The sequence below is a fragment of the Panthera uncia genome, chromosome D4 (genome assembly GCF_023721935.1).
Source record: "Panthera uncia isolate 11264 chromosome D4, Puncia_PCG_1.0, whole genome shotgun sequence".
NCBI classification, from domain to species: domain Eukaryota; kingdom Metazoa; phylum Chordata; class Mammalia; order Carnivora; family Felidae; genus Panthera; species Panthera uncia.
This window is the reverse complement of record NC_064807.1, coordinates 42,325,548-42,352,167: the sequence shown is the minus strand read 5'-3', so window position 1 is coordinate 42,352,167 and position 26,620 is coordinate 42,325,548. Positions and strand designations below refer to the sequence as shown.

Here is a 26,620-nt window from a genome sequence, read left to right as displayed (position 1 = left end):
GCAGTATTTAGTTGAATAGTTATATGGGAAACAAGAAAGTCTGAAACTTATTACATTGAGCATCACACCTAAGGAATTAGGAAAAGTACAATAAAATAAATCCAAAGGAAGCAGATGAAATACAAATGATACGAGTGCAAATAAAACAAAGATCGAGGAAACAGAAAATACAGAAACCATAGACTCAACAAAACCAAAGATTGGTTACCTAAAAAGACTAATAAAATAGATAAACTTCTGAAAACTTCATTAAATGATAAGATGAAGAAAAAAGGAATTTCAACCACTATTATAAATGCAAAAAGGGAGACAGTTGCAGGTACACCTAGAGTTAAAAAGATAGTAACAGAAAAGCATGACCAGCTTTATGCCAATAAATTTGAAAATTTTGTCTTAGGAAAAAATCATTCAAGAGGAAAAAATATTCAAGAAGAAACAGAAATAACAACAATAAAAATACAGGTTTACAAAGTATTTACTATGGACCGAGTATTATCCTATGTAGGTTACATATATCAATTCATTTAGTCCGCATGACAATCCTATGTGTCCCATTTTACAGCTGAGAGGACTGAGGTACCATGAGGTTAAATGACTGTTACACAGTTAATAACTCAATGTTGAGACTGAACATAGACAGTGTGGCCCCAAAGTTCACTCTTTTAACTACTATGCTCCACTTCATCTTAAAGATGTTCAATCAGTAATTAATAATCTTCCCACAAAGAAAAAAATCTTGCTCGCAACTTTACAAAGTTTACTAGACATGAAAGGAACAATCATAATCTAAAATAAATTCTTCCAAAGACTAGAAAAAGAGATAACACTTCCTAATTCATTTTATCAAAACCAGATAAAGATTGCATATGAGAGAAAATTACTCATAAACATACATGCAGAAAACCTAAACAAAATATTGGCAAATTCAAACCAGACGTACGCAAAAAATGTATGTGACTAAGTTGGGTATATTCCAGCAGTTCACCCACAAGATTAGACAAAAGTTAAAGTTATATAATATCAAGCATTGGCAAGGATATGGAACCCAGAGAACCTATATAATTCTTGTGGGGATGAGAATTGAAACAGTCATTGTAGAAAACTTTGGCATTACTTTGTCAAGTTTGAACCACCACTGTCTTATTTTGTATTTTCTTCTTACTATGGCTTTTCTTTACTACCTTTTTCTTTCTTCTCTAACTTCTATTAAGTTGGCAAGATTCTCTTTATTTTCTAGTATTTCTTGTGCTAGTTTGGAACTTATAGATTGCACTTCTGATTCTTTTAATGGATATTTAAAATTTTTTAATAAACAACTTAAATTTTGTAACAAAAAATCTAACTTTATTTTTATCCTCTTCTCAAATACAACAAAGATCTTAATACATACTAAACACTGAAATGCTGTTAATACAGAAACATGAAATAAAAACAAAGTTGTGCTCACCAGTTAGATTTACCCACTGCATTCAGTTTCTATTGCTACCTTAACAAATTGCCATAAACTTAGATGTTTAAAACACAAATTGATTATCTCACAGTTCTGTAAGATACAAGTCCAAGTATGGCTGACGGGGTCCCTGGCTTAGAGTTTCTTTCTCAAGGCCAAAAGGAAGGTATTGGAAAGGCTAAGTTCCTTTTTGGCGTCAGGAGATGAATCCACTTCCAAGTTCATTGGGGTTTTGGCCAAATTCAGTTCTTTGGGGTTGTAAGACAGAAGTCCTTCTTTCCTTGCTGGTTGTCAGCTAGAGGTTGACATGCTCTTAGAGGTCTCTCTGGTCCTTGACCATGGCCCCCCTCCATTTCAGAGCCAGTAATAGTGCATGAAAACCTTCATGGGCTGACAGTCTCTCTGACTTCGTCATATCTTTTCTGCCTCCAGCTGTGGAAAGTTCTTTGCTTTTAAAGCATCACATGATTACATTAGGCCCGCCTGGATAATTTAGGCTATTCTTTGTGTCTTAAGGTCTGTACCCTTAATTAATTACTTTGGCAAATTCCTTTTGCCATGTACATAATACATATTCACAAGTTACAAAGATTAGGGCATGGGTATATCTGGGGGACCATTCTGCCTACCACCTTGACTATAGCTGTCAGGATAGGTTAGGGGATTCTGAAAATGCAAACAATCTCTAAAACCCATTTGGCTTAATGCAGCAAAGATTTATTTCATACCCACAGTATCTCTGACTCTCTTTAGCAGCTGTTATCTGTGGGGTAACTCAGTGACTCAAACTGAGATAGAATGTACTATCTAATAGAACCGTGCTTCTCAAATTTTAATATATAGACGAATGATCTGAGAATCGCGTTACAATGAAGATTCTGATTCTGCAGATCTGGAATGGAACCTGAGATTCTCCAGTTCTCACATGAGCCCAGTTGACGTTGATGCTGCTGATCTCCAAACCACTCTTTGAGAAGCAAGGTTTGGGAACACATGGCCTCCTTGGTCACTACCACAAGGGAAGAGAGAGCATGGACACTATCAAACTGATTCTTTATTGCTTCTTCCTGAAAATAATGTGCATCAGTTCAACTCACATTTCAGTGGCCCAAGCTACTCATGCATATGGTCTTGTCTAATTTCAAGGGGTTAGAAAAGTTCAATACTCCCATATACTCATTAGGAAAGGAGAACCAGGAATATTAGTCACAAAACGTATATGCACATACACACACACTCTCACACCCCTCTGGCCTCATCGTTGTTTTCTTGGATACCCAGCTTTCCTACAGACCACTGTTTTCTTTCTGAAATTCATCCTGTAATAATTATTTTAGTGAAAATCCATGGGTAGTGAACTCTCTCGTCTTTGTATATCAGAACACATTTTGGTTTCTGCCTATATTCTTGATTGATAGTTTGAGGGTCCCAAATTCTACACTGACCCTTATTTTCCATTAGCACTTTGAAGATATTAACTCATTATCTTCTGGACTCTATGTGATGGAGAAGTTTCTGCCATTAGTCTAAGTTTCATTCCTTTGTGGGTGATCTGTTTTTTCTCTGATAGCTTTTCATATTTTCCCTTTTTCTTTTCTTTTTTTTTTTTTTTAATTTTTTTTTTCAACGTTTATTTATTTTTGGGACAGAGAGAGACAGAGCATGAACGGGGGAGGGACAGAGAGAGAGGGAGACACAGAATCGGAAACAGGCTCCAGGCTCTGAGCCATCAGCCCAGAGCCTGACGCGGGGCTCGAACTCACGGACCGTGAGATCGTGACCTGGCTGAAGTCGGACGCTTAACCGACTGCGCCACCCAGGCGCCCCTTTCCCTTTTTCTTTAATGTCAGATTATCTTTCTGATGTTGGATCATGACATGTGTGCATATGTATTTTATTTTTTCTCTTCAGCACTTATGTTGCAATTCTAGTCTGAGGACGCTTGTCCTTTTTCCTTTCTGGAATATTCTAAATGTCATTTCCCCAATTCTCATTATTGGAAGATACTATTACATGTATGTAGAGAGTGAGCATTTTATTTGTTCTGTATCTCTTAAGGGCTCTGTCATATCAGGTATATGGAATTCTGAGCTGTATTTTCAGAAAATTTCTTTTTTTTTTAAGTTTATTTATTTATTTTGAGAGAGATAGAGAGAGAGAACAAATGGGGGGGGCAGAGAGAGAGGGAGAAAGAATCCTAAGCAGGCTCCAACATGGGGCTCAATCTCACAAACTGTGAGATCATGACCTGAGCAGAAATCAAGAGTCAGATGCTTAACCAACTGAGCCACCCAAGTGCCCTGTAAATTTCTAACTGTGATCTTCAAATTCACTAGCTCTCTCTTTGGGTCCAGTATGGAATTTATCTCATTTAAGGAGATTTTTATTTCAATTAGAATATTCTTTTATTGTAAACTTCTAATAGTTTATTATCTTTATTCATCAATATATTACTTCATTTTTGCCTGGTTCCCCCTCTCATTTACTGTTTATTTTCAACAGTTATTTTTTTCCCAATGTGTTTCTTTTATTTAAAATTATTTTTTATATTTTATTTCTTTTTGAGAGAGAGAGAGAGAGAGAGAGAGAGAGAGACAGCATGAGCAGGGGAGGGACAAAGACAGGGGGAGACATAAAATCCAAAGACAGGCTCAAGGCTCTGAGCTAGCTGTCAGCACACAGTCCCACGTGGGGCTCAAACTCACCAACCTTGAGATCATGACCTGAGCTGAAGTCAGACGCTTAACCAACTGAGCCACCCAGGCGCCCCCCAGTGTGTTTCTGTTAAACACATACAGTCGGTGCACCTGGGTGGCTCAGTCAGTTAAGCATCGGGCTCTTGGTTGCTGCTCAGGTCATGATCTCATGGTTTGTGGGATCGAGCCCCGCATCAGGTCCCTTGCTGACAGTGTAGAGCCTGCCTAGGATTCTCTCTCTCTCTCTCTCTCTCTGTCTCTCTGTCCTCACCTCCCTTGTGCTCTCTCTCTTTCTCAAAATAAATAAATAAACATAAAAAAAATGCCAATTCCCTTCATTCATGGTGATTATTTTCTGCCAAGTCACCATAAACACTGCAAGAGAAAATACTATCTATCATTGCTCACAGTTCCAATGAGTCTCTGGTCATACTTTGGCCAACCAACCAATACATAATCTTGTTTTATATGTGTTTCTGTCTAAAGATACCTCATTTAATATCTATTGATTCATTGGCATTGAACCTACAGCCAAGAGCATTATAATTCATGACTGAATGAAGCTTATGTAACACACATCTTCTCCATAAGGCACATCACAACCTTCTTGTGCTTAGAAACACCAGGCAGCATTTTAGCACTACGTTTGAGGGCCGTTTTAAAAATCACCATTAAAAATCACAAAAATCTGAAAAACTTGGCACTACATAGGTTGTGAATAGGACACTTGTTTATAGAATGAGAGCTGAAACAAGAAGGCGCCACCTCAGCTGGGAATGTGCTGGCTGGACAACCGAAGTTTTTTGTCACTCTGCACATATCTGCAAATGACCAGGGATACTTTCTAGAGAAATGGTGAATTCATAATTATTGGAATCCACAAATAATGAGGATTTCCTGTATCCATTTTAATGTCTTTATCAAACACTTTCATTTGCCAAATTTTATCTGGAGTGAATATTAATTTTGTTGACTTTTTTTGGTATAGTTCTATAATGTTTTGAGATTATTATTTCTAGACTTGTTTTTAATTTTTTGAATGTTTATTTATTTTTGAGAGAGAAAGAAAGAGCAGGGTAGGGGCAGAGAGAGAGGGAGACACAGAATCTGAAGCAGGCTCCAGGCTCTGAGCTGTCAGCACAGAGCCCGGCATGGGGCTCGAACTCACAAACCACGAGATCATGACCTGAGTTGAAGTTGGACACTTAACTGACTGAGCCACCCAGGGGCCCCAAATAGACTTATTTTTAATGGAAAGATTTTGCTTTTCCTTTGTGTCTCTTTGTCCTCATCTGCTCTAATAGTTTTGTGATTATCTCCACGTGGTTCACCCAGCCCCCAGTTCAGAATCAGATTGCTATGCTGGAATTTTGTTTTTGTGTTTAAAAACATTTTTTTAAGTTTTATTTATTTATTTATTTAGAGAGCACATGAGCAGGGGAGGGGCAGAGAAAGAGGGAGAGAGAGAATCCCAAGCAGAATCTGCGCTGTCAGCATGGAGCCCAATGTGGGGCTCAAACTCATGAACCATGAGATCATGACCTGAGCCGAAATCAAGAGCCAGACACTTAAATGACGGTGCCCCCCCCCAGTGCCCCTGGAATTTTGGGTTTGAATCCATAACAAGGAAATTGCAAATCTAGTCACCGAGCCCAAGTGTCATTTAGTAGGTTCAGTCCGTGATCTCCACCAGCCCCTCTAGACTCATGTTTCAGATAAAGGGCTCATCCCAGGCAAACCATCATTAAAACCAAACCAAACATCAGCTTCCATCCACACAAAGAGCCCCATCCAGGCTTCTGACATGAAGTTCTCTACCTGGAAGAAGTGCTCTTTCTCCTGTACAAGTAAATTTAGCTCTGGTTATCCCACAGGAATTGAGCTGGGGCTAATCTTTGCTTACTTCTAGTTATGGAGCCCAAAAGCCTGTGGCCATCAGCACTGATCACCATCTTGCATATATGCTCCATTTTTGGTGCATGGATGTTTTAATCTTGCTATTGAACTTGGCTATGTCATTGGTTTCAACATTTTATAATTTGCCCAACATTGCTGCTTGTTTGGAAACAGGGAAGAACAGATTGATCAGAAATTCTCTTAGCAATCTCCTTACACTTTTCCTTCACAATTTCTCTTACTCTGCATGAGATTGTAGCTATCTGTATTTTTGTCTTTTCTTCTTGCCTCCAATTTCAAAACATTTGGGAGTACTGTCTTATACAAATCTTTTTGTTGTCATTTGTTCCCAGCACAATGCCTTGCACAGTCAATAACTATCTGTTGAATTAAAGTATAAATCAGTTTATGAGACACTCTCCTCGAAATTAGCCTTGTACACAAATTTATGTCAGATGGATAATTTTCTTCCCTAGAAATAATCAGACAGAAACTAGAAGACCTCTTAGGAGGGATATTATAAAGCAGGGGTTTTCATACTCTTATTTTGTTGCAGAACTCTTTTCCCTCAAAAGAATCTTATGCAGGATGCTAATCAATAAAACAGGTAAAGGAAGAGCTGTTCTGGATGCCACAGGGGTGATAGTCATAGCAACTTGACTGCTCAGCCTTCATCACCCAGCAACGAGGTCAAGGTGGCCCCACAGACAGTTGTCTAAAAATTGTTTTCCAAACTCCCATCCTATAGGGATTGAGAGGTTTGTCCAAGTTGCTTCTAGGATCTATAACAATTCAAAGTAAATAATTCCCAGCAGTATTTTAAAGGAAGAAAAAGAAACATTAAAAAGTAATAAATTACACTTTTTGAAATGTAGTGCTATATCATTTAAAATCTTCTGTTTGGGAAGGGGAGGAGTCTTCATAATGAATATATCGCTTGGGAAGAGGAGACCAGTACATTATAGGATATTGGTGTTGAATGAGCTCTGAAGCACATTTGCTTGGTGAAGATTCAAAGGCACAAAAATACCACATAATGCCTCCTTACCCTTCCTTCTGTGATGACCATATTCCACTCAAGATTCTGAACAGTATTTGAAGCCTAAACTAAATATGCTCTAAGAGCCATGCATAGCTTTGCTCATCATAAGATTGTAAAGAAAAAATATAGCCAAACGTTCAAGACACCCTCTTTAAATTTGACAATTTCCTCTGAAAAGGAAGAGAATGTTCAAAATCAAAGAAAAACATATGAAGAAAAGATTCCCGGAAGTACAATACAGTATGAAAGTGGATTAACTAATTAAATAATGGCCTTAGCTCAGAAAGCTCAGCACAAAGGTCTGTGAGTGATCCCTCAGAGGAAAAAGCATAAGAATTTCTGTTGCCTGAGTTTCAATACATCTTGGTGGTAATTGGAAGATCTGATGCTGCTTATCATTTCTAGTCTCACAGAGAGCGGCTGAGCATAGACAAGTATTTGCATGTTAGCAACCTATGCATAGCGGCTTGTTTCGTTTCATTCCACAAGGCACTGTGCCAAGGGAAGAACTACAGTAGTAATTTCTTTCAAAGTCACTGTCAAATCTCTGCTTCAAGCTTCTATCTGGGTCACCAGAGGCCAGCATACATTTTGTGTAATTCAGAAACTAGGACTTGAGAGAGTAGGTTTGAGAAGTATTGACTCAGGAAATTTATATTCTCTGGACAGGAGGAGAAGCTCAAAGGAGAGGCAATTTGGGATGTTTTCAGCAAGGATACTTGGATTTGCCTTTTCTGCTGTATTTGATTCGCACACTTAAAATTCTCAGCAGTTCATATACTTGTAGCCTTGAAGAATTAAAATTGCTACAGTAAACTTATTTGAACATCTCTTTTCCTAAACCACATCGCATATGTTGTAAAATTCCTTATGCCTTAATCTCTTTGTGTCTTAGTTTTGTTATTTGCTACATGAGTTAGTCTAGGTCATTGATGCACCCTCTTGAGTCATGCTGAGATGGGCATGGGTTTTGGCATCATACAAACCTAGCAGCACCACTAAATAAAGTATTTTATCTCTTTCAATATCCAGATTTCTTTATTTGTAAAATCAGGGTAATACTTCTCAAGGTGATTGTGAGAACTGAATTAGTCACTAGCACTAGGCCTGGCACCTGGCAGATACCCCAAACAAACTAGTTTCTTTTAATTCAAATCTTCTCTAAATCTATTGCTTTGTCAGGATCCCTTTGAGGTATATGATCAGTGTACTAGTCATTTTTGACAAAGATTGCAGCACATATATACCATTACCCGTGGTCATAGAGCTAGCTGGGAGAGGGACTCATACCACTTTTCTAGTCTGATAAATCCCAACACTCTAGGAAATGATAGATAACTCTTTAATACCCTTTATCAGGCGAATCAATGAAGGGTTTATCTTCCCGTAAATTTCATATATTAAAAAATAAAAATAAAATAAAATAAAAAAAACAAAACTCTATCAAGCCAATACTGTAGCATTAATAACAAAACACACACCTGCAAAAGGTCTAGCTGAACTTTTTCCTCAGAGAGTTTCAATATGGCAAATGATATGATGATAATGAAGTAAACAAATTCTGGGTTGACCAATAATGCTAACAGCCGTAAGAAAGCAGTCGCTTGACACTTAGCTATTAATTCACAGGAAAAGAACATAGCTGTTGTGTGAGACACACTTATTTCTTATCAGAAAGCATCACATGTGTGAACTAGAACGTGTGACTTTAGGGAGGCCAGCTCATATCACTCAAAGGCCACTTACAAGTATTGTCAATGCTTCCTCTGACAGTCTCCATGGGATGATGCTGGCTTAGAATAAACTAACTCTGACCAACTTTGGGGGCAAATCACCTATGGCTTTTAAATATACCAGAAGGATGCCAATAAGCAGAAATTAGTTGTAACAATATACTAGCTTTTATATTTTACTCAACAGTTTGGAGTTCTTCATATTATGTTGAGTTAGGGACAAGGGCAAAATCATCCTTACCTGGGGAATGGAGTTCTTTTGGAAGACCATAACTTACTTATCTTTGTCATATCAGGTGGCAGAAGGAACTAAAATTCATTGAGCATCTTCCATGTACCTACATTACTGATTCTGATCCTTGTAAAGGAGTACTGTGAAGTGAACGTGGTGACTCTACGTCATGATTGAAGACACTGAGGCTGTGAGAAGTCTGAAGAGCTTGTCCAACCACCCAGTGAGCAACAGCAGAGCCGGCCAGCCCATGTCTCTCTCCCTGGGGTCGTGTTCATATGACGCTCCTCCCAGAGAGGAAAAAGTTGAGGCAGAGGATAAGAAACACATCAAGAGGACACATTAAGGAGAAAGGAAAAGTAGAGAGACTTCAGAGGGGTCCAATACAGGCATGTCAGAAAAAGCATTAAAAAGAAAAGAAATGTGTGCAGCAGTCAAAAGAAGGCCTAAGGGAGAAGAAAAGCAGAAGGGCCCAACCCACTGGGGAGGAAAAATCCAAAAAAAAAAAAAAAAAAAAATTGGCTAGCTGCCTGGCAGCAAGCACTGCAGAGAGATCTATATCCACCAGACAGACCCACCAAATGAAGGAATCTGTGAATCATTAAAAAAATGTTTATTTCTTTATGCCACAAATGATAAAACAGTTAGTCATAAAATATGAGGGTTTTTTTCCCGGAGTAATTGCTGCAGATATTTTCAGCCATTTATCCTAAATGCTCAGTGTTTAACTATTGAAAGGGAAATGATGTGTTTTGAACCAAAATCAACCTCCAGTTATCCACATGACATGCTGTATACTTGCACTTAGAGATTAATTCATCTGCTGGATGGTCAAAGTTTAGTCAGCATTGGTGCTGACAGAGTTTGGACAGGGACTCTGTCCTCAGAGAAACAATAAAAGTCACTTATCACTTCTTGCCCCCTAAAAATTATTTTCCTTTGTTACTAATTTCTGCATAAATAGAAAGGACTGTGGTCCGAGTCAAGAAAATCAAGATGCTCCTGGAAATGTGATCCCTAATGAACATCCTTTTGTTCCAGCAACAGTGTTTCTCAATGTTGAAAGGGACACACACACACACACAGCCCTACAAGTAGTTAAGTCGCCATTCTACATTCATTCTATCTTTGCGGTAAGTTAGACTCGTTAGGGGGGATATTGATTGGTCCCCCGGGTTATGTTCCTGAGAACATATAGCAATTCCAACTAAACATTTGTTTGTTCAAAGAACAGCCAAGCTTCACTGCTGCCAGAGACCTAACTGTCCAGCCTACGGGCATTACATAGAAAGTCTGTTTTCCTATATGTCATCCAAAGGAAGAAGAATTGTAAATCTGCAGTTCTGCCAGAAATGAGGGCTAAGATTCTTGTTCTAGAATACCTGGAATCTGTTTACTTGGAAAAATAATCAAGAAAAGTTCCTTATGGTGTCACACAGTAAGGCCAAACTTCAGGAATTTAAAGTGATCTAATTTTTACTTTTATAAATAGTGTATTCTCCTGGAAAGAGTACTTCGCCACAGAAAGGGGGAGTTGAGGAAAGGAACTAAAGCAGGGCAGAGCCAACATTACTGAGTTGGGCACCATGCTGACTGCTTTTTAGATATTTCCCCATGTAATCCTCAGAAAAACTCTGTGAGGTATTTTTTTCAGTGTTTCGACAATAAAATATATATTCAATGATTTTCGAAATATTTTACCCCAACCTCATTTTCTTTTTTATATTTTTAAATTGATGCCAGTTATAGAAGAATATACATCCTGTAACACATCTTACTACAGAAGTATACAGAATAAAAAAAGGAAAGCCCTTCTTAAGTTACTCAAAATCTCTCTCTACATTACATAATAATTGTGATCAGCGATATACCACACCCCAGACATACCTCAGTCTGTTTTTTTTAATTATTTTATTTTATTTTTATTTTTTATTTATTTTTTAAGAAACAATTGTTGATTACAATCCTTTACTTATTTGTTTTAAAATGTTTATTTATTTTTGAAAGACATTGAGAGCACAAGTGGAGAAGGTGCAGAGAGAGAGGGAGACAGAGGATCCAAAGCAGGCTCTGCGCTGAGAGAGCAGACATCCTGATGTGGGGCTTGAGATCATGACCTGAGCCAAAGTCGGACACCGAACTGATTGAGCCACCCAGGCGCTCTCAGTTTGGGGGTTTTTAAAAATTGACTGAGATCATATTAAAGATACTACTCTACACTTGTTTCTTTCACACTCAAAATGTCTTGGAAAAACTTTACAGGTTTGTGCTTACAGATCCGACTTACTCTTTTACATAACTGTTTAGTGCTCTGTGGTGTGGACACATCACAGTTTATTTAACCAGCCCCCCTCCATTTGTTTCCAATTTTAAACTACCATAAACATTGCATTAACAAACATTCTTTGGATATATATAAGAAGGGTATTTTAACAGGTAAGAAAACAGCGATTACCGAACTTTGTTCAAAAGCACCTAACTACTAAGCTGCAGTGCCAGGACTCTGAGAAGCCTATGTTCTTTCTGCTCTATGTTACTATTTTGAGTCCTTTGTGTCCATGGAATTGAAAAATGAAGTGTGTCCTTTAAATCACTCACCCCTCCTCCTAGCCACACATCCTGATGGCCTCTCAGAGACTGTCATTACAAGGCTAACAGGTAAGGATAGGAGAAGCTGGCCCCCATTTTGTTACATTAACTTACGGATGAAATCCTAATAAAGTTACTTGGAAGAGACATGTGTTATCAGAGTTTAAGATGAGAGTGCTCTCTTTCTCTCTCTCAAGGAAGATACAGCACAAGGAAAATTCCTGCTTTTCAGCTGGATGGGTCATTAAGGAGGGAATCGGGATTGAATCCAGCAGGAAGCACATTTCTTAGGTCCAGTGCTATAGAGTCTAGTCAGCCTTGGGGAGAGCCACTCTGGATACCCAGCGTGCCCTCTGGAAGCCCCCTGTAGCAGGGGGAGGATTCTGAACATTTATTAAGAAGAAACCAACATTCTTTCCCTCAGAACTTCTTTTTCAGTTAAGAAACTTGTTCTTGAGGTTAAGAAAACCCTCCGCTGCCTTTCATATACTTCAGTCTGAGACTGGCTCTGGGTCTGGGAGAAGAGAAATGCACAGAAGGGGGTGATTAGAGCAACCCGTCTGTCAGCCTTCTGGTCCTTTTGCAAACAATGCCTGTCACCCTTACTGAGAGGCTGGGAGTGCCCCTTACAGAATAACATTTAGGAGTAAGTTCAGACTCCTCAGAACAGATAAGTACCTCCTTCCCTGCACCATACCGCATACCATACTTCATAAAATGACCTACCAGGGCCTCAAAGAAGCTGGGCTAGTTCATGCCTCTCCCTTCACACATACGACTAAGGCCCCCATGTCACCTCAGAGAGAATTTCTTGATCACCCCATATGTAGCGACTTCCCCGACATCATTCTTTATGCCATTATCTTGCTTTATTTCCTTCAGAATCATTCACTAATTGAAACTCTCACACTTCTCTTTCTTTATTTGTTTATCATCTGCTTTCTCTCACTAGAGAATAAGCTTCATGAGAACAGGGGCTTATCTTTCTCTGTAGCTATGATACCCCAGTGCCTAGAAAAAGTGCCTGGTACACAGCAGGTCAGAGCAGAAATTGCTGAATAAATTCCATTCCCATTTTTTCTAACCCTGTCTCTTACTATAGTCTGGAGAAATTCCTATCATCTTGAAAGGTTCTGCTCAAATGTCACCTTACTTAGGATGTCATTCATTCATTCATCATTAAGTGTTGAATGTCCACCACGTGATAGGGGTTGCTAAACTTCATCTGCCCATAGCCCCTTTAATCTCTCAAAACTTTTTTTATGGCACCCCTAGGCCGAAAGGAATAACTAACACTTCCATTGATTAAGTAGTTAGGTCCAAACAACTCAATAGGTATTTGCACCCTCACAACAGCTATTTGAAAAGAACAATACACATACTTGAAAGAAAAATTAGATTTTATTTTATTCATAAACAACCAGGTTTACTTACTAATGGTAAGTGTGCACTCGTTAAATATTGGAAAATTTCTTAAAGTATAAAATCTGATTGGACAATGCCACCCTCATCTCCTGTCCCACATTGATTTTCTCTCGGTACTTGCTTTTTTATCAAAGCTTCAGGAGGACTGGGTTTGGGGCTTAGTCTCCAACTTTGCAAAGACAAGATGTCATAGAAAGGAAGACAGCATGATCTACTAGTTTGCATAGGGCCCAGCAGGTATCAAGTATTGCTAGGGTGCCTTTGAATGTTTGAAAAATCCCACGGCAGCCCTGTCAGTTTGCCGTGTTCCCTGGCACACGGTTTCAGAAGCATGTTGTTGGACACTTCATGCTAGGCACTGGGTGCACACTGTTGAGAAAATCAGACATGGCCCTTCTGTGACCTCTTAGCACAGAAATCTCTGCCCACTCATCTCTGGGAGGGTTCTAGAAGAGATATGGAAATGTGGCCTCCCGACTTTAGTCTTAGGGACTTTTGTTTTTTAAACAACAGTCAAGTGTGAGAAAAATAAGATAAAAACAGAGAGGGAGGCAAACCATAAGAGACTCTTAAATACAGAGAACAAACAGGATTTCTGGAGGGGAGGTGGGTGGGGGATAGACAATCTACATGGGTGATGGGCATTAAGGAGGGCACTTGTTGGGATGAGCACTGGGTGTTCTATCTAAATGATGGATCACTAAATTTTATTCCTGAAACCAATACTACACCATATGTTAAGTAACTTGAATTTAAAAAAAAAGAAAAAGAAAGAAAAGAACTTAAGGGCACCACCAGCTACCACAGGCACCTTGGCCTATTATATTGCTAATTGTAGTCACTGTCTCCTAAATTTCAACTCTTGTTAAGATTAAGGATGGTGACAAAGAAACAGTTTATAAGTAACACGGTATTAGTCTAACTTTGAAAGTCCTTTTAAAATGCCTAGTTAAGATCAAGGGGCTCAGATGTGAGGGCTAATTTGAGTCAGCAAATTAGGGCCCCCCCCTGGGAAGATGTGAAACCTAAATGACCCACTTGGGTTCACACCTATTGTTTTCCCCAATAGTATCCTTCGTCTTTTATTCCAGAGAGAGAGAGAGGGCCTTGCCCCCTTGGACTGTGAAATGGGAAAGGTTGGATGCACTACATCCTTAGAAATGAAAATAGTTTGCTTGAACCAGCTAGAAATAGTAACAGAAGGTCGTGTGACTAAAAGAACTAGGCGAACATCATGGGTACTTTCTTTATTGATACACCCTGTCTACAGAGTGATTAACAAGAACATCTGAAAAGTATGTGAACTGATTTTTCAGACAATGCAGAAAGCTAAGAAAACTGAGGAGACATTTTCTCCTCCTCAGCCTTGGAGAATAAGAACCCAGAGAACTATGTAGCACCTACAAAAAATAGAAAAAGAGGGTGAATCTTTGGAGAAGTGGTTCAGAAGAGCCCCAGGAAGCTGCCAGGTATTAAGGGTTGACCTGGAGGCTTACCGAACAAGGGACCCTAGAGTTTTTCCAAACAGGTATTTAAAAGGGGAATATTTAACTGAATTGCCCTGAACTTCTTAGTTTGAGGAATTGGGATGGGATTATGAAAAGATTCTTATGAGACTTTTTGTTTTTTTGGCAATGTTGCTTCTGTCATGGCCAAAAGTCAGAAAAAAAAAAGCTTCAAAGGTTTGAAGAGTTTAGATTCTCATATAGAAATTCAATGTCAGTTTGATTCTACAAGCTATAAAGAGTTGGCTTTGGTAACGCTATGGGTTTTAAATAATATTAGGTCAGAGTCTTAGCCTACATCTGTCCATGAAAGTGCTCATAATGATAGCAGGGAGATTGTGGGCTGTTTCTGAAGAGCTTGAAGGACAGGGTAGGCAGACATCTGCTCATGATGCTTTAGGCATTCATCTACTTAGGAGAGTTTGGATCCTTTCCACGATTTTAAAAGCCATAAAGCAACAGAATGGACATTATGGAGATTCTTAAATAACATTATGGTATTTAAAAAATAGCCCTGATGTATAAGATATCACGATAATAAAAGGGATAAAGAAAATCAATGAGCTAAAGTATATTTCCATTAAACATTTTTTATACCATTTATAAAACAAACTCTGTCAATACCATTTTTAAAAATTGAACAACTGCAGCTATTTGATTCTTTTAACCAATTAGCAGTTGAACTATGTGGCACCTAGTGTCCTCAGTGGAAAGAGAAATGAAGTAGGCAAAATTTTCCCCTTAACAATTACTCTTACTCCCAATTATCACGCCTTCTAGTTCCCTGCACTCTCCCTGGTCGGGTGTTAAAAATACATATACTTTTCATTCATCTTGGTCTCTCACAACCCATCTCATCAGTACTCTGGCCATGAGTCACCTCCAATGTGAGTTTTCTCTGTTCCTGCCCCAATGCATCGCCATACCACTGGACTAAGTCCTAAATCCTTCTGACCTTGTTCTCTGTCACATCAAGCTTTTTGGCCTCAGCTGAGCCCCTTCCTTGCCCCCAAACAATTCCTTATTTTGCTTTGCTGGCTTCCACTTGATTTACCTAGGGGCTGTTGTAGGCCTTCATGCTCATTTCTTCAAGTTCAACTCACCTTCTTCACTTTCAGCAGGTGACGGAGAAAACTCTAAGGGAAGTTTGAGCCTGTGCATCTGGAGCAGTCTCACCTTTTCTCTTCTTCAACATCTTTCTATACCTCAAACTTCCTCTCTCAATTTGCTTCTATATTCTCAGAGTGAAGCATATGTCCTTGCCTTCACCAAGATTCCTCTTCTTGTCACCCACTGTCTCCTTTGGGACCTGGGGCATCAAGTATCCCCTTACCTTCTCATACAATCAATCTCTCCTTTTATTATTTACTTATTTTTTTAATGACTATTTATTTTTGAGAGAGAGAGAGAGACAGAGCATGAGTGGGAAGGAGACACAGAACCTGAAGCAGGTTCCAGGCTCTGAGCTGTTAGCACAGAGCCCAACGCGGGGCTCGAACCCACAAACCGCGAGATCATGACCTGAGCTGAAGTCAGATGCTTAACCACTGAGCCACCCAGGCGCCCCTCAATCTCTCCTTTTAGATCAACTTATCTCTCAAGGTTTACTCACTGAAAACAAACCAACTACCCACCTACCTTTATGTGACTCCATAAATGATGAGATACCTCTGTGAACACTTAATAAGAATAGCTTATACCCATCAACTCCATTTTCTCATTGATACTCTTTTTTTTTACCCCCCTGTGATTTTGATTTTGTTTGTTCCTAGTACACTATAGAAACTGTTCCTCAGCAGGGTTTTTTAAGTCTTCAACCTGTTGGCAACATTTATCCTACTGAACACCTTCAGGAATTTTTATTTCTTCTGCTACTTCTCTCACTGTGCCTGTTGTGGTTTACCTGGCACTCTAGTTCTCTTTCTATCTGAATATAGACATTCGCCAAAGTTCAGGCTTCTCTCCTCTTATGATTCTACCTAAGGAACTGCTTCCAAATCTTCAAATTTTATGCATCTTATTTCTGTTTCTATGGCTTGTGCTTTGATCTCTTTCCTGAGATCAAATCCTCATTGCACAGTTGAATATACCACCTACAAGTTCAGCCTGCATGTCAAACTCAATAGTGTCCCTAAATCAAATTTGTCATTTTCCTCTCCCAAGCCTTCTCCCAACATTCCTAATTTTGATAATGGTATCCACCATTTTTTCAGAAGCCTGGGTATCCATTACATATTAAGCAAATTTCCATCATGTGCTTCATATGTGTGAGTCAATAGTTCCAGGCACTAGGGATAAAGGAGGGAACAAGATGAATGAGGCTCCTATCCTCATGGAGTCCACATTCTAGAGTGGGAAAACAGAAAAAAAAAACAAGTAATCAAAGAAGATAAATTTTGGTAGAGATTAGTGCTACAAAGAAAGTCAAAGTGCTATAAAGGAAGCAAGATTGACTGCTGTGAGAGATGGGATTGGGCAGTGGGACAAGCATATCAGATAAGTTGGTCAAGGAAAATACTCTGAGGAGGTGGCATTTGAGCTGAGATTAGAATAAGGAAAGCCAGTCATGTAGCTAGTAAGGAAAGAGCTACTCTAACAGAGGATAGGCCAGTTTAAGAACTCTAAATATACACACACCTCTGTGTTTCCTTTATTCTCACTCCAACTTATCATTCTAATTTAAATTGCTTGTTAGGTCTTACAAAGTGACCTTAATTTTGATCTCTCTTGCATCTATTTACTTTTGGTTTAAGCTCTGATTGCTTCTTGTTCCCCATTCATTTCCTGTTCCAGAGCATCTCTCATATCACTACAGAATTAATCTCTCTGAAGTGAAAGAAACTACAATATCATACTCTTGCTCCAAAGCCTCTAGTGATCCCCTGTTATTCACTGAACTAATAGAAGCTTGGAACCCTAACATTTAAATTTGTTCAAGGTGTAACCTCAAAATATCTTTTTTAAAAAAAATTTTTAATGTTTATTTATTTTTGATAGAGAGAGACAGAGAATGAGTGGGGGAGGGGAAGAGAGAGAGAGGGAGACACAGAATCCGAAGCAGGCTCTGGGCTCTGAGCTGTCAGCACAGAGCCTGATGCAGGACTCGAACTCACACACCACGAGATCATGACCTGAGCTGAAGGTGGACGCTCAACCGACTGAGCCACCCAGGCGTCCCTCAAAATACCTTTCAATTCTTTTCTTCAATAATGCTAGCCACGAATTATAATACGAATCCTATCCAAATTCGTATGTAGAACATACCTTAAACATTTCTGCATCCAAAGTTGTCCATTGTGTCCCCTCTGCTTGGACTATCACCTCCTCACACTCATGTGGACCAGTCACAGCCCTTCTAGTTCTCTAAGCCCTATCTCAAATCACTTTTTCCTTGAAGACCCTTCAAATGTCTCTCCATTTTTAACCCACAAAGAACTTTATCCCTTTCTTGCAGCATTTGTCATGCTTTGTGCTAGAGTGTGGTTATGTGCACAACTATCTTCTCTCTCTGCATCTTGTCCTTTATCACAGATGTTTTAAGACAGTGACCACATGTTATTTTTCCTTGTACTAGTGTAGTACTTCATAGAAGGATGGCATTGAGCAGTTTTGTTGTATGAATGAATGAATGAATGAATGACTCTGTCAAATCTGCGTTTAACTAATACTTATTTCATGAGGACCCCAGTGGTTTCCCTTTTATCATTTCTCTTATTGGTTCTCGAGACACTTAGATGTGAAACGTCAGAAAGCAGAAAAGAAATACAGAATCCCTGTTTTGAAACAGCCTAGTTAGTTACAATCTGGCCAGACGATTCAAAGTTTATATTGAGGAGAATTAAAAGTATGTATTTTAAAAGGCTGCATCATCAGTAGTGTGAGAAAAATAACTCTTTGAAATACTAATTGATTGGTTGTTCATAATACATAAAACTGGTTGGCATTATTCAGTTCTTAAAATGATACATGATCATAACTGCAGAAACAGAACCTCAGTACTTACCACATTACTGCATGTTCTATATCGGATATTTCTTCCCTCACAGCTCCTAGGTCACACACACACACAGAAAAAAAAAAAAAGAAAAGAAAAGAAAAAAAAAGAAGAAAAAAGAGAAAAAAAAAGAAAAAAGAAAAAAACTCATTACTACCTGTGACAGGCTCAAAATTGAAACTATTTTGTCACAAGAACAATTTTCTCTTAATACTAATGTACGAGTCTCTCTTTTCTTCTGAATAACAATGTTCTTATAGAAATTACTATCAATACTAAACAAAGCAGTTCTCAAGAAGTTGTATATATAAACTGATTTCTCCATGAGAGCTGACACTAAGCATTCATTTTCCTTCAAAAAATTTTCAAGATAAGTACTTATACTTTGTGCTTATTAACCAAATAAATATTAATACAAGATTTTCTGAAAAATGAATCCTGTCTTCTTAATTATTTCTGGTATTAGACTGAAGAGATATTTCACTGAAAAAACTTAGATCTGGGACATGGTAAAAATGAGACAATATTCAACATGTCTTAAAATTACACATCTAAGGACATTAAAACTTATAGTTCTTAAAGAATTATTTTTACTTCTAAAATACATGCTCATTGGAGAGGTTTTGGAAAAGAAAGTTTACAAAAACGAAATCCCCCATAGTTGCCTTATCTAAAGATAATCACTGTTATTTTGACTTACTGATTTCTTCTCAGTGTGGAAGAAATTACGTCACCTATACCATTTTGTGGTTTGGGTTTTCTTTTCCCACTTCAGCTTTTTGGGAAGCATTTTCCAACACTATGAAATAATTTAAAGATACAGTTTTGAGAGCTACATAATATTCCGTTAAATGAGATAAAGTAATTTGTATAACCATTCTTTCATGACTTGCCATTTAAGTAATTTCCAATGAGGGGGTTGATAAATGATGGTGTGATAAACTATGTCTATATAAAAATTTTATCCAAGTTTCTGACCGTGGCTGTAGGACAGATAAATTTCTAGAAGGGGAATTACTGGAGTAAAGGGAATGAACTTTTATAAGACTTTTGATAAATATTGCTAAATTGCATTCCATAAAAGTTGTACCATTCCTTACTCCCATTAGCAATACATGGGAGTTTCCATTTTACTGAATTTCTGTGACAAAAACAATTTTTAATTAAATATTCAATGGTGACACTTAAAACAGGGACAAGCGGTACTCTGCCCTTTGCAACATAAGTCATACTTTTTACAAAACGAGTAAAAATACAATACAAAATGCTAAGAGAATTATTATACTAATAACTAATAGTTTGAAATTCCAGATACATTTCTAAGTTTGGTATATGTATTAATTTAATCTTTTCAGGAACCCTGGGAGGCAGGGTACAATTATACTCTTTTTAAAGATGAAAAATGGAAGCTCAGGGACGTTGAGTAACTTGCCAAAACCACACAAGTGTTAAGTCGTAGAGCTGAGATTTGAAACCAGACCATGCAGTCTCAGAGCTTACACTCCTCACCATGATGATTTTCTACCTCCTCATTTACTTGTTTATTCAGGAAACAACCACTGAGCTCCTGTTATGTGCTGCACAATGTGTTTACTTCTGGGAATACAAAAAAGAATGGCTATAACTTTGTCTTTGGTATTAATAAAACCACTCATGTAGTTACAATTCAGTCTAGGAAAAGCTAGATAGTATTTGTGTTAGGTCTTGAAGATGTCATCAAAAAGAAAATAGCATCTGAAAATACAATTGCACTAAGCCTGTCTTAAAGAATTAGAAAGGTCCCAGGCCTGAAGACTTGACTGTGACCAGATTGAGAATATTAACACACATTAACAATAGAACGTGGGAAAGGAAAGGAAGGGTTGGCCAGGCATTATAATCCTAGAAAAGAAGAGAATCACGGAGATATATGGTTGTCGGTGCCCAGCCAAGCAGTGTCCCAGGCAAAAGACCAATGAGTTTCATGTCCTCCAGGTCCCATTGGCAAGGCTGTTGCAATCACAATACTGATGCATCATGATAACTTAGCTGATGCCAATGAATGTTCTGTTCATCCCAGGGATACCCCTCCTTAGGATGCCATGTTGACCAAGCACTTGCCAAGAGTGATCTGGTTTCTTAGGACTGCTGAGAGGTAGAGTGTGCTTGTCATGCTGACGTGGGTGTTTTGGTCCATGTGATAGTTCTATTTTTCATTGTAAGTTAATAAATAAACTAGCATTCTAGTTTGAAATATTAATCTCATGGGCCAAGTCATTGTCCACCTCCAAGAGAAGGATCTGTTCTTGCTATGATTACTGAAAAATACCATATTTCTGAGTCTAAAAAGATAATAAGTAGGTTCCAGTTGATGGTACATTTACAAGGTAATGAATTCTACAACCCAGAAGCCTTTGGTGGCATGCCATTTAGACCTTGGTCTCGGTTGAATGTGGTAAGTTTTTCAGTTGTGAAATTCTAAGTACATATGTGACATGGTGTAATGGTTCAGAGTACCCACTTTGAAACCAGAATCCTCATCCTGGAATCTTGACTCTCTTCTGCAGTTTAAATGTCTCAGTTTTATCATCTGTAAAATGGGATAATATTACTCATTTCCTGGAATTATCATGGGGATTAACTGACTTAATATTTGTGGAGCACTTCTAACAGTGCCTGGCACATTATATAAACATTTGGTAAATTAATTGTGTAACAGAAATAAAAACATAATAGATCTTGAAAGAGGGTTAAGGATATATATATATAAAGGGAACCACAGGAAAGGCACAGAGGTATAAAAAGATATGGTTTTGTTTTGCTGGAGCTTGGGATTTATGTGGGGAATCACAGATGAGACAAATACCTTCTAATTTTGAACTTGGCAATAGACAAAGAGGAACCACTGAATGTTTTAAAAACAAGAAGATACAATGATGACTTCTCGCTTTAAAAAAGTGAACTCTGGTGTTAATCATTAAGACCTTAAAGTTCTATGTTTTTCACCTCTTTTTATTTTCTTTTCCCAACCTTATCTCCCTGAAGGAATAATGAAAACAATACTAAATTAGGAGTTTGAGGATGTAGGTCGTAACTTGTTTTTCTCCTTGCATAAGCCTGTTACCTTCTCAGGGTCTTACCCTTCTCATCTGTCAAATGTATATTGGAATGGTTGGGCACAAAGTTGTGATCACTAACTTAGATAATTTACAAAAGCTCTATTCAAATGCCAAAGGATTATTATAGAGATATCATTTGCTAAAAAACAAAACAAAACAAAACAAAGGCAGAAAAATACCTGCCTCAATAACGTAAATGAGCCTTTCCCCATATATTTTTAATTATGAACACACATTTTAAAAGCATCCTTGAAAGATAGATGTGAGCACATAATATCAAACATTGATTTAAATCCTTATTTAGCAAAAATAAAACAACACAGAAACATTTGCTGCAATTTCCAAAGAATATCCTATAATTGTCAAACACCTTGTATTGATTTACACATAATTTGTTTCCCTGGATTAAGCCTTCCCTTTACTAAATAGTATTACTTATTTACTGAAAGCTTATTTCATTTAATCAACTGAAATATGACATTAAAGTGGTAATGTTGGATTTTGGAAATGTCCTCATTATTGAAAGTCATTATCAGATTGTGGGTAACAAATGTAATTCTAGCCTCCATGATATACTGAGTGCCTTCTATAGGTATTTGGTCCAGGGTTACATATTCTGTGTACATTATCAATAAGCTTCCAACAACTTTGAAAGGTTTTATTACTCCCATTTAATAGATGAGAAGATTGAGGCTAATAGAGATTAGGAGGCTTAATGAAATATCCACAGGAAAGAAAGAGCCAGGGATTGGAACTCAGATTTGTCTAAGACAATTAAAAAAAAAAAAAGGAACAAGATATGCTTAAGATGTGTAAAATATTAATATTAGATTAAATGTGAGAAACCAAGCATAGTGTTGGTCTGGGGATTAAATGCACCTTATTGTTACCATAACAATTTATGAGCTACTCTTCAGTTCTGGTAAATTCACTTCTAGTAAGTAAAGGATACCTAGACACACATCGTATATCGGGAACATCTCCAAGAAAACCACACTCCTCTATAAAATGTAACATGAAAGAACTTCAATGCAGAGAAACTTATGCTTTTTAAAAGTTCAAACTTATTATACCTGCATATAAATTTTATTTAAGTTAATGAAGTGACTATTCCACCATAAGGATTTAATTTGTGCCAAGTATGAATTTCTTCATCCGAAGCATTTATCTGGGCACAAAAGCCTCATTTGAGCATCATGCAGTAAAGAATATTTTCTTCCTTTCTTAACAGTTCATTGGTATAAAACAGCCAAATGGTTTCTTTCACATTTAAACAAAATAAAATTCACCCCTGGGAATGAAAACAAACAGAAATTTCAATCCAAAATGGGTTCCAAAGCAAGTTATAGGCCACTGATAACAGAGATTTTTAAGTAAATGCATTTTCTCATTGCAAACAATAGAATGTTTTCAGGACTGTGTCTAGTGAGCTAAGGACGGTCCCAATTAAGGACTCAGAACTGGTTCAAATATGAAGGAACAAAATATAAATATTCAAATATATTCCAAACTGAATTTGTACACACAATTCCTTATTTATTCATTTAAGCACTTCACTCCTAGCTAGTCATTTATTAATTTTGACTTAATTCCTTCTGTAAAAAATGGTAATCACCTCAATCACAAGCTAGTATTTGTGAATTATTCAGATTTTAACTCACTTATAATGAGATTAGTGTAAGCTTAAGGCACACTTTTTTGGTTTCTCATTAACACATAACAAGCCATCCAAACTCTTCCAGTTCTTAAAACCCTGATAATATCTTAGTTTCAATTGCCATAATTTAACAACCATAGAAGAAATGAATTACCATGGAAAATTAAAAGTTCTCTTTCCAGGCGTTAGCAATTTGTTGGTTCCCCACTTCCCCACCCTCCCACTTATATAATTTAAGTCCTTAAAAGAGGGAGGCATATTCAACTTATCTCTCATTAAGAATTAAAAAATTGGGCAAAGCATCAATTTTTACCTCAAGGTTCTCCTCATTTTCCTCCCTAGGCAAACAGATTCTTCTGGAGACATAACGAGACTCATTCTTGGTGTCAGTGAACAAGTTTTAGGAAAATGTGGTAACTGTGTATTTAAGACTCCATAGTTCTTAAGGACAACCACTCAGGAAGCTTTGCCTTTGATTTTGAAAAAGCAGAGTGATGTTCAGTAAAAACAGGTTACTGTATTTCTTGGAATACCTCTTGTCTTTCAAATACGGACTCATGGGCAAAGAATTTTAAAATATGAGCATTCATCTCCTTATGTCTCTCTCTTTTTTTTAATTATTCAAAAGGAAACCATGAGCTCTTCACAAGAGAACAGGTATAAACCATATCAACAATTCAAGCTGACAGAAAGACTCTGGGTCCTTTAGATTTTGGATCCTAAAGTGAGTATAGATTAGACAAGACAAGCAGATTTACAGCTGAAAACACAACGTCATGTACTATTGGTGCACGGTTTTCCTCTCTTGCTTCAATTTGAGCATTTCAGTATTTACTGGAGCTATCTTGTGGAAGGATGTCCCCAAGAAGCCAGTGAAAGCACTTCTACATTTCAGGGACTTTTTACAAAGACCTCAAGAGGAATAACAAATTCTGAGAACACTTAAGAGGACCAAGTATAAATGCACTGTTGGGCTGCTTTTAATTTTCCACAGACACATTAGTGTAAGAGGTTCTTTCAGGAAATAACACTTGATACCAATCAACTTGCCATTAAAAAGGAAGTTACATGAACCTCTGGACCCTGCTGTCCTCAGATGCTCACTGTCCTCATCCATGGGTCAAAATGGATGCTAAAAACCTACGATCTAGAACTGGAGTCTGTGCATCATCGGTGGTTGGTGGGGATCTTGCCTGGCATGGGGGAGAAAATTAGAGGACTGGCCACCGTAGTGGGCTTCCTAAGTTCCACGTTGTCTTTCCTTTAGCTCTGTTACACTCTTTTGCTTAAAAAAGCAATTCTAGGGGCGCCTGGGTGGCTCAGTCGGTTAAGCGTCTGACTTTGGCTCAGGTCATGATCTCACGGTCCGTGGGTTCGAGCCTTGCGTCGGGTTCTGTGCTGACAGCTCAGAGCCTGGAGCCTGTTTCAGATTCTGTGTCTCCCTCTTTCTCTGACCCTCCCCTGTTCATGCTCTCTCTCTCTCTGTCTCAAAAATAAATAAGCAGTAAAAAAAAAGCAATTCTATAATTCTATGCATTTTATTCCATGTTTATATAATTATTATTTAATTCTTATTTAGAGTGTTTTTCATGACAATAAAAATGAGCCTTGTTGATGTGGAAACTTTATTTGTAGGTGCTTGGTCCCAGCAAGAGGAGTCAGTTCAGCACCTTCTTCAAAAAATATCTACAGGGGTGCCTGGTGGCTCAGTCGGTTAAGTGTCGGACTCTTGATTTCAGCTCAGGTCATGATCTCACGGTTTGTGAGTTTGAGACCCCTCATTGGGCTTTGCATTGACAGCATGGAGCTTGTTTGGGATTCTCTCTTTCCCTCTCTCTCTGCCCCCTCTCCCATCTCTCTCTCTCTCTCTCTCTCTCTCTCTCTCAAAATAAATAAATAAACTTTAAAAAATATCTACATAAAAACAAAGTAGAATGGTAGTTATCAGAGACTTGGAGGTGGAGGAATTGGGGAGATGTTATTTAAGTGTACAAACTTGTAATTAGTCGATAAATAAGTCCTGGAAATCTAATACACAGTATAGCAATTATAGACAAAAACACTGTATCGTAAACTTCAAAGTTTCTAAGAGAGATTTTAATTGTTCCCACCACAGAAAAGAAATGATAACTAGGGCACATGTTAGAGGTGTAAACTAACAGAAAGTGGTATCATATTGCAATGTATAGATGCATCAAATCAATCAATTTGTTTTATTCCTTAAAATTTTTATGATATATCTGATAAAGAGTTAATATCAAAAATATATGATGAATTTATACAACTAAACACCAAAAGCAAGAAAGCAAGAAAGAAAAAAAAAAAAAACAAAGAAAGAAAGAAAGAAAGAAAACCCCCCAAAAATCTGAGTAAAACATGGGCAGAGGACCTGAATAGACATTTTCCAAAGAAGACATATAAATGGCCAACAGAAGAGATACATGAAAAGATTTTCTCTTTTTTTTTTAAATTTTTTTAACGTTTTATTTATTTTTGAGACAGAGAGAGACAGAGCATGAATGGGGAGGGGCAGAGAGAGAGGGAGACACAGAATCGGAAGTAGGCTCCAGGCTCTGAGCCATCATCCCAGAGCCCGACGCGGGGCTCGAACTCATGGACCGCGAGATCGTGACCTGAGCTGAAGTCGGCCGCTTAACCGACTGAGCCACCCAGGCGCCCCACATGAAAAGATTTTCAGGGAAATGCAAATCCAAACCACGGTGAGATATCACCTCACAACCATCATAATAACTAAAATAAAAAAGACAAAAAATAACAAGTATTGGTGAGAATGTGGAGAAAAAAAGGATGCTTGTACACTGTTAGTGGGAAATGTAAATTGGTACAGCCACTGTAAAAAACAGTAGGAAGTTTCCTCAAAATACTAAAAAATAGAACTACTAAATGATCCAGTAATTCCACTACTAGGTATTTACCCAAAGAAAATGAAAACACTATATCAAAAAGACATGTCTCCCTATGTTTATTGCAGCATTATTGATAATAACCAAGATACAGAAGCAGCCTAAGTGTCCAATGATAGGTGAATAGATAAAGAAGATGTGATACACACACACACACACACACACACACACACACACACGATAGAATATTACACAGTCATAACAAAGGATGAGATCTTGCCATCTGGAACGTGGATGGACCTAGAAGGTATTATGTTATGAAAAATAAGTCAGACTGAGAAGGGCAAATACCATATGATTTCACTTATATGTGGAATCTAAAAAGCTAAACAATGGAATGAACAAACAAAAAGTAGAATCAGACCTATAAATATAGAGA

General features: G+C 37.8%; 1 protein-coding gene across 1 annotated transcript in view; it reads right to left on the bottom strand.

Annotated features, from left to right (window-relative positions):
• ADAMTSL1 (ADAMTS like 1) overlaps positions 1 to 26,620 on the bottom strand; it is a 405,773-nt gene that overhangs the window by 303,904 nt on the left and 75,249 nt on the right. Inside the window, exon 8 of the mRNA XM_049627010.1 lies at positions 18,572 to 18,617. Coding sequence (XP_049482967.1) covers positions 18,572 to 18,617 — 46 coding nt within the window. The remainder of the gene's footprint in view (positions 1 to 18,571; positions 18,618 to 26,620) is intronic.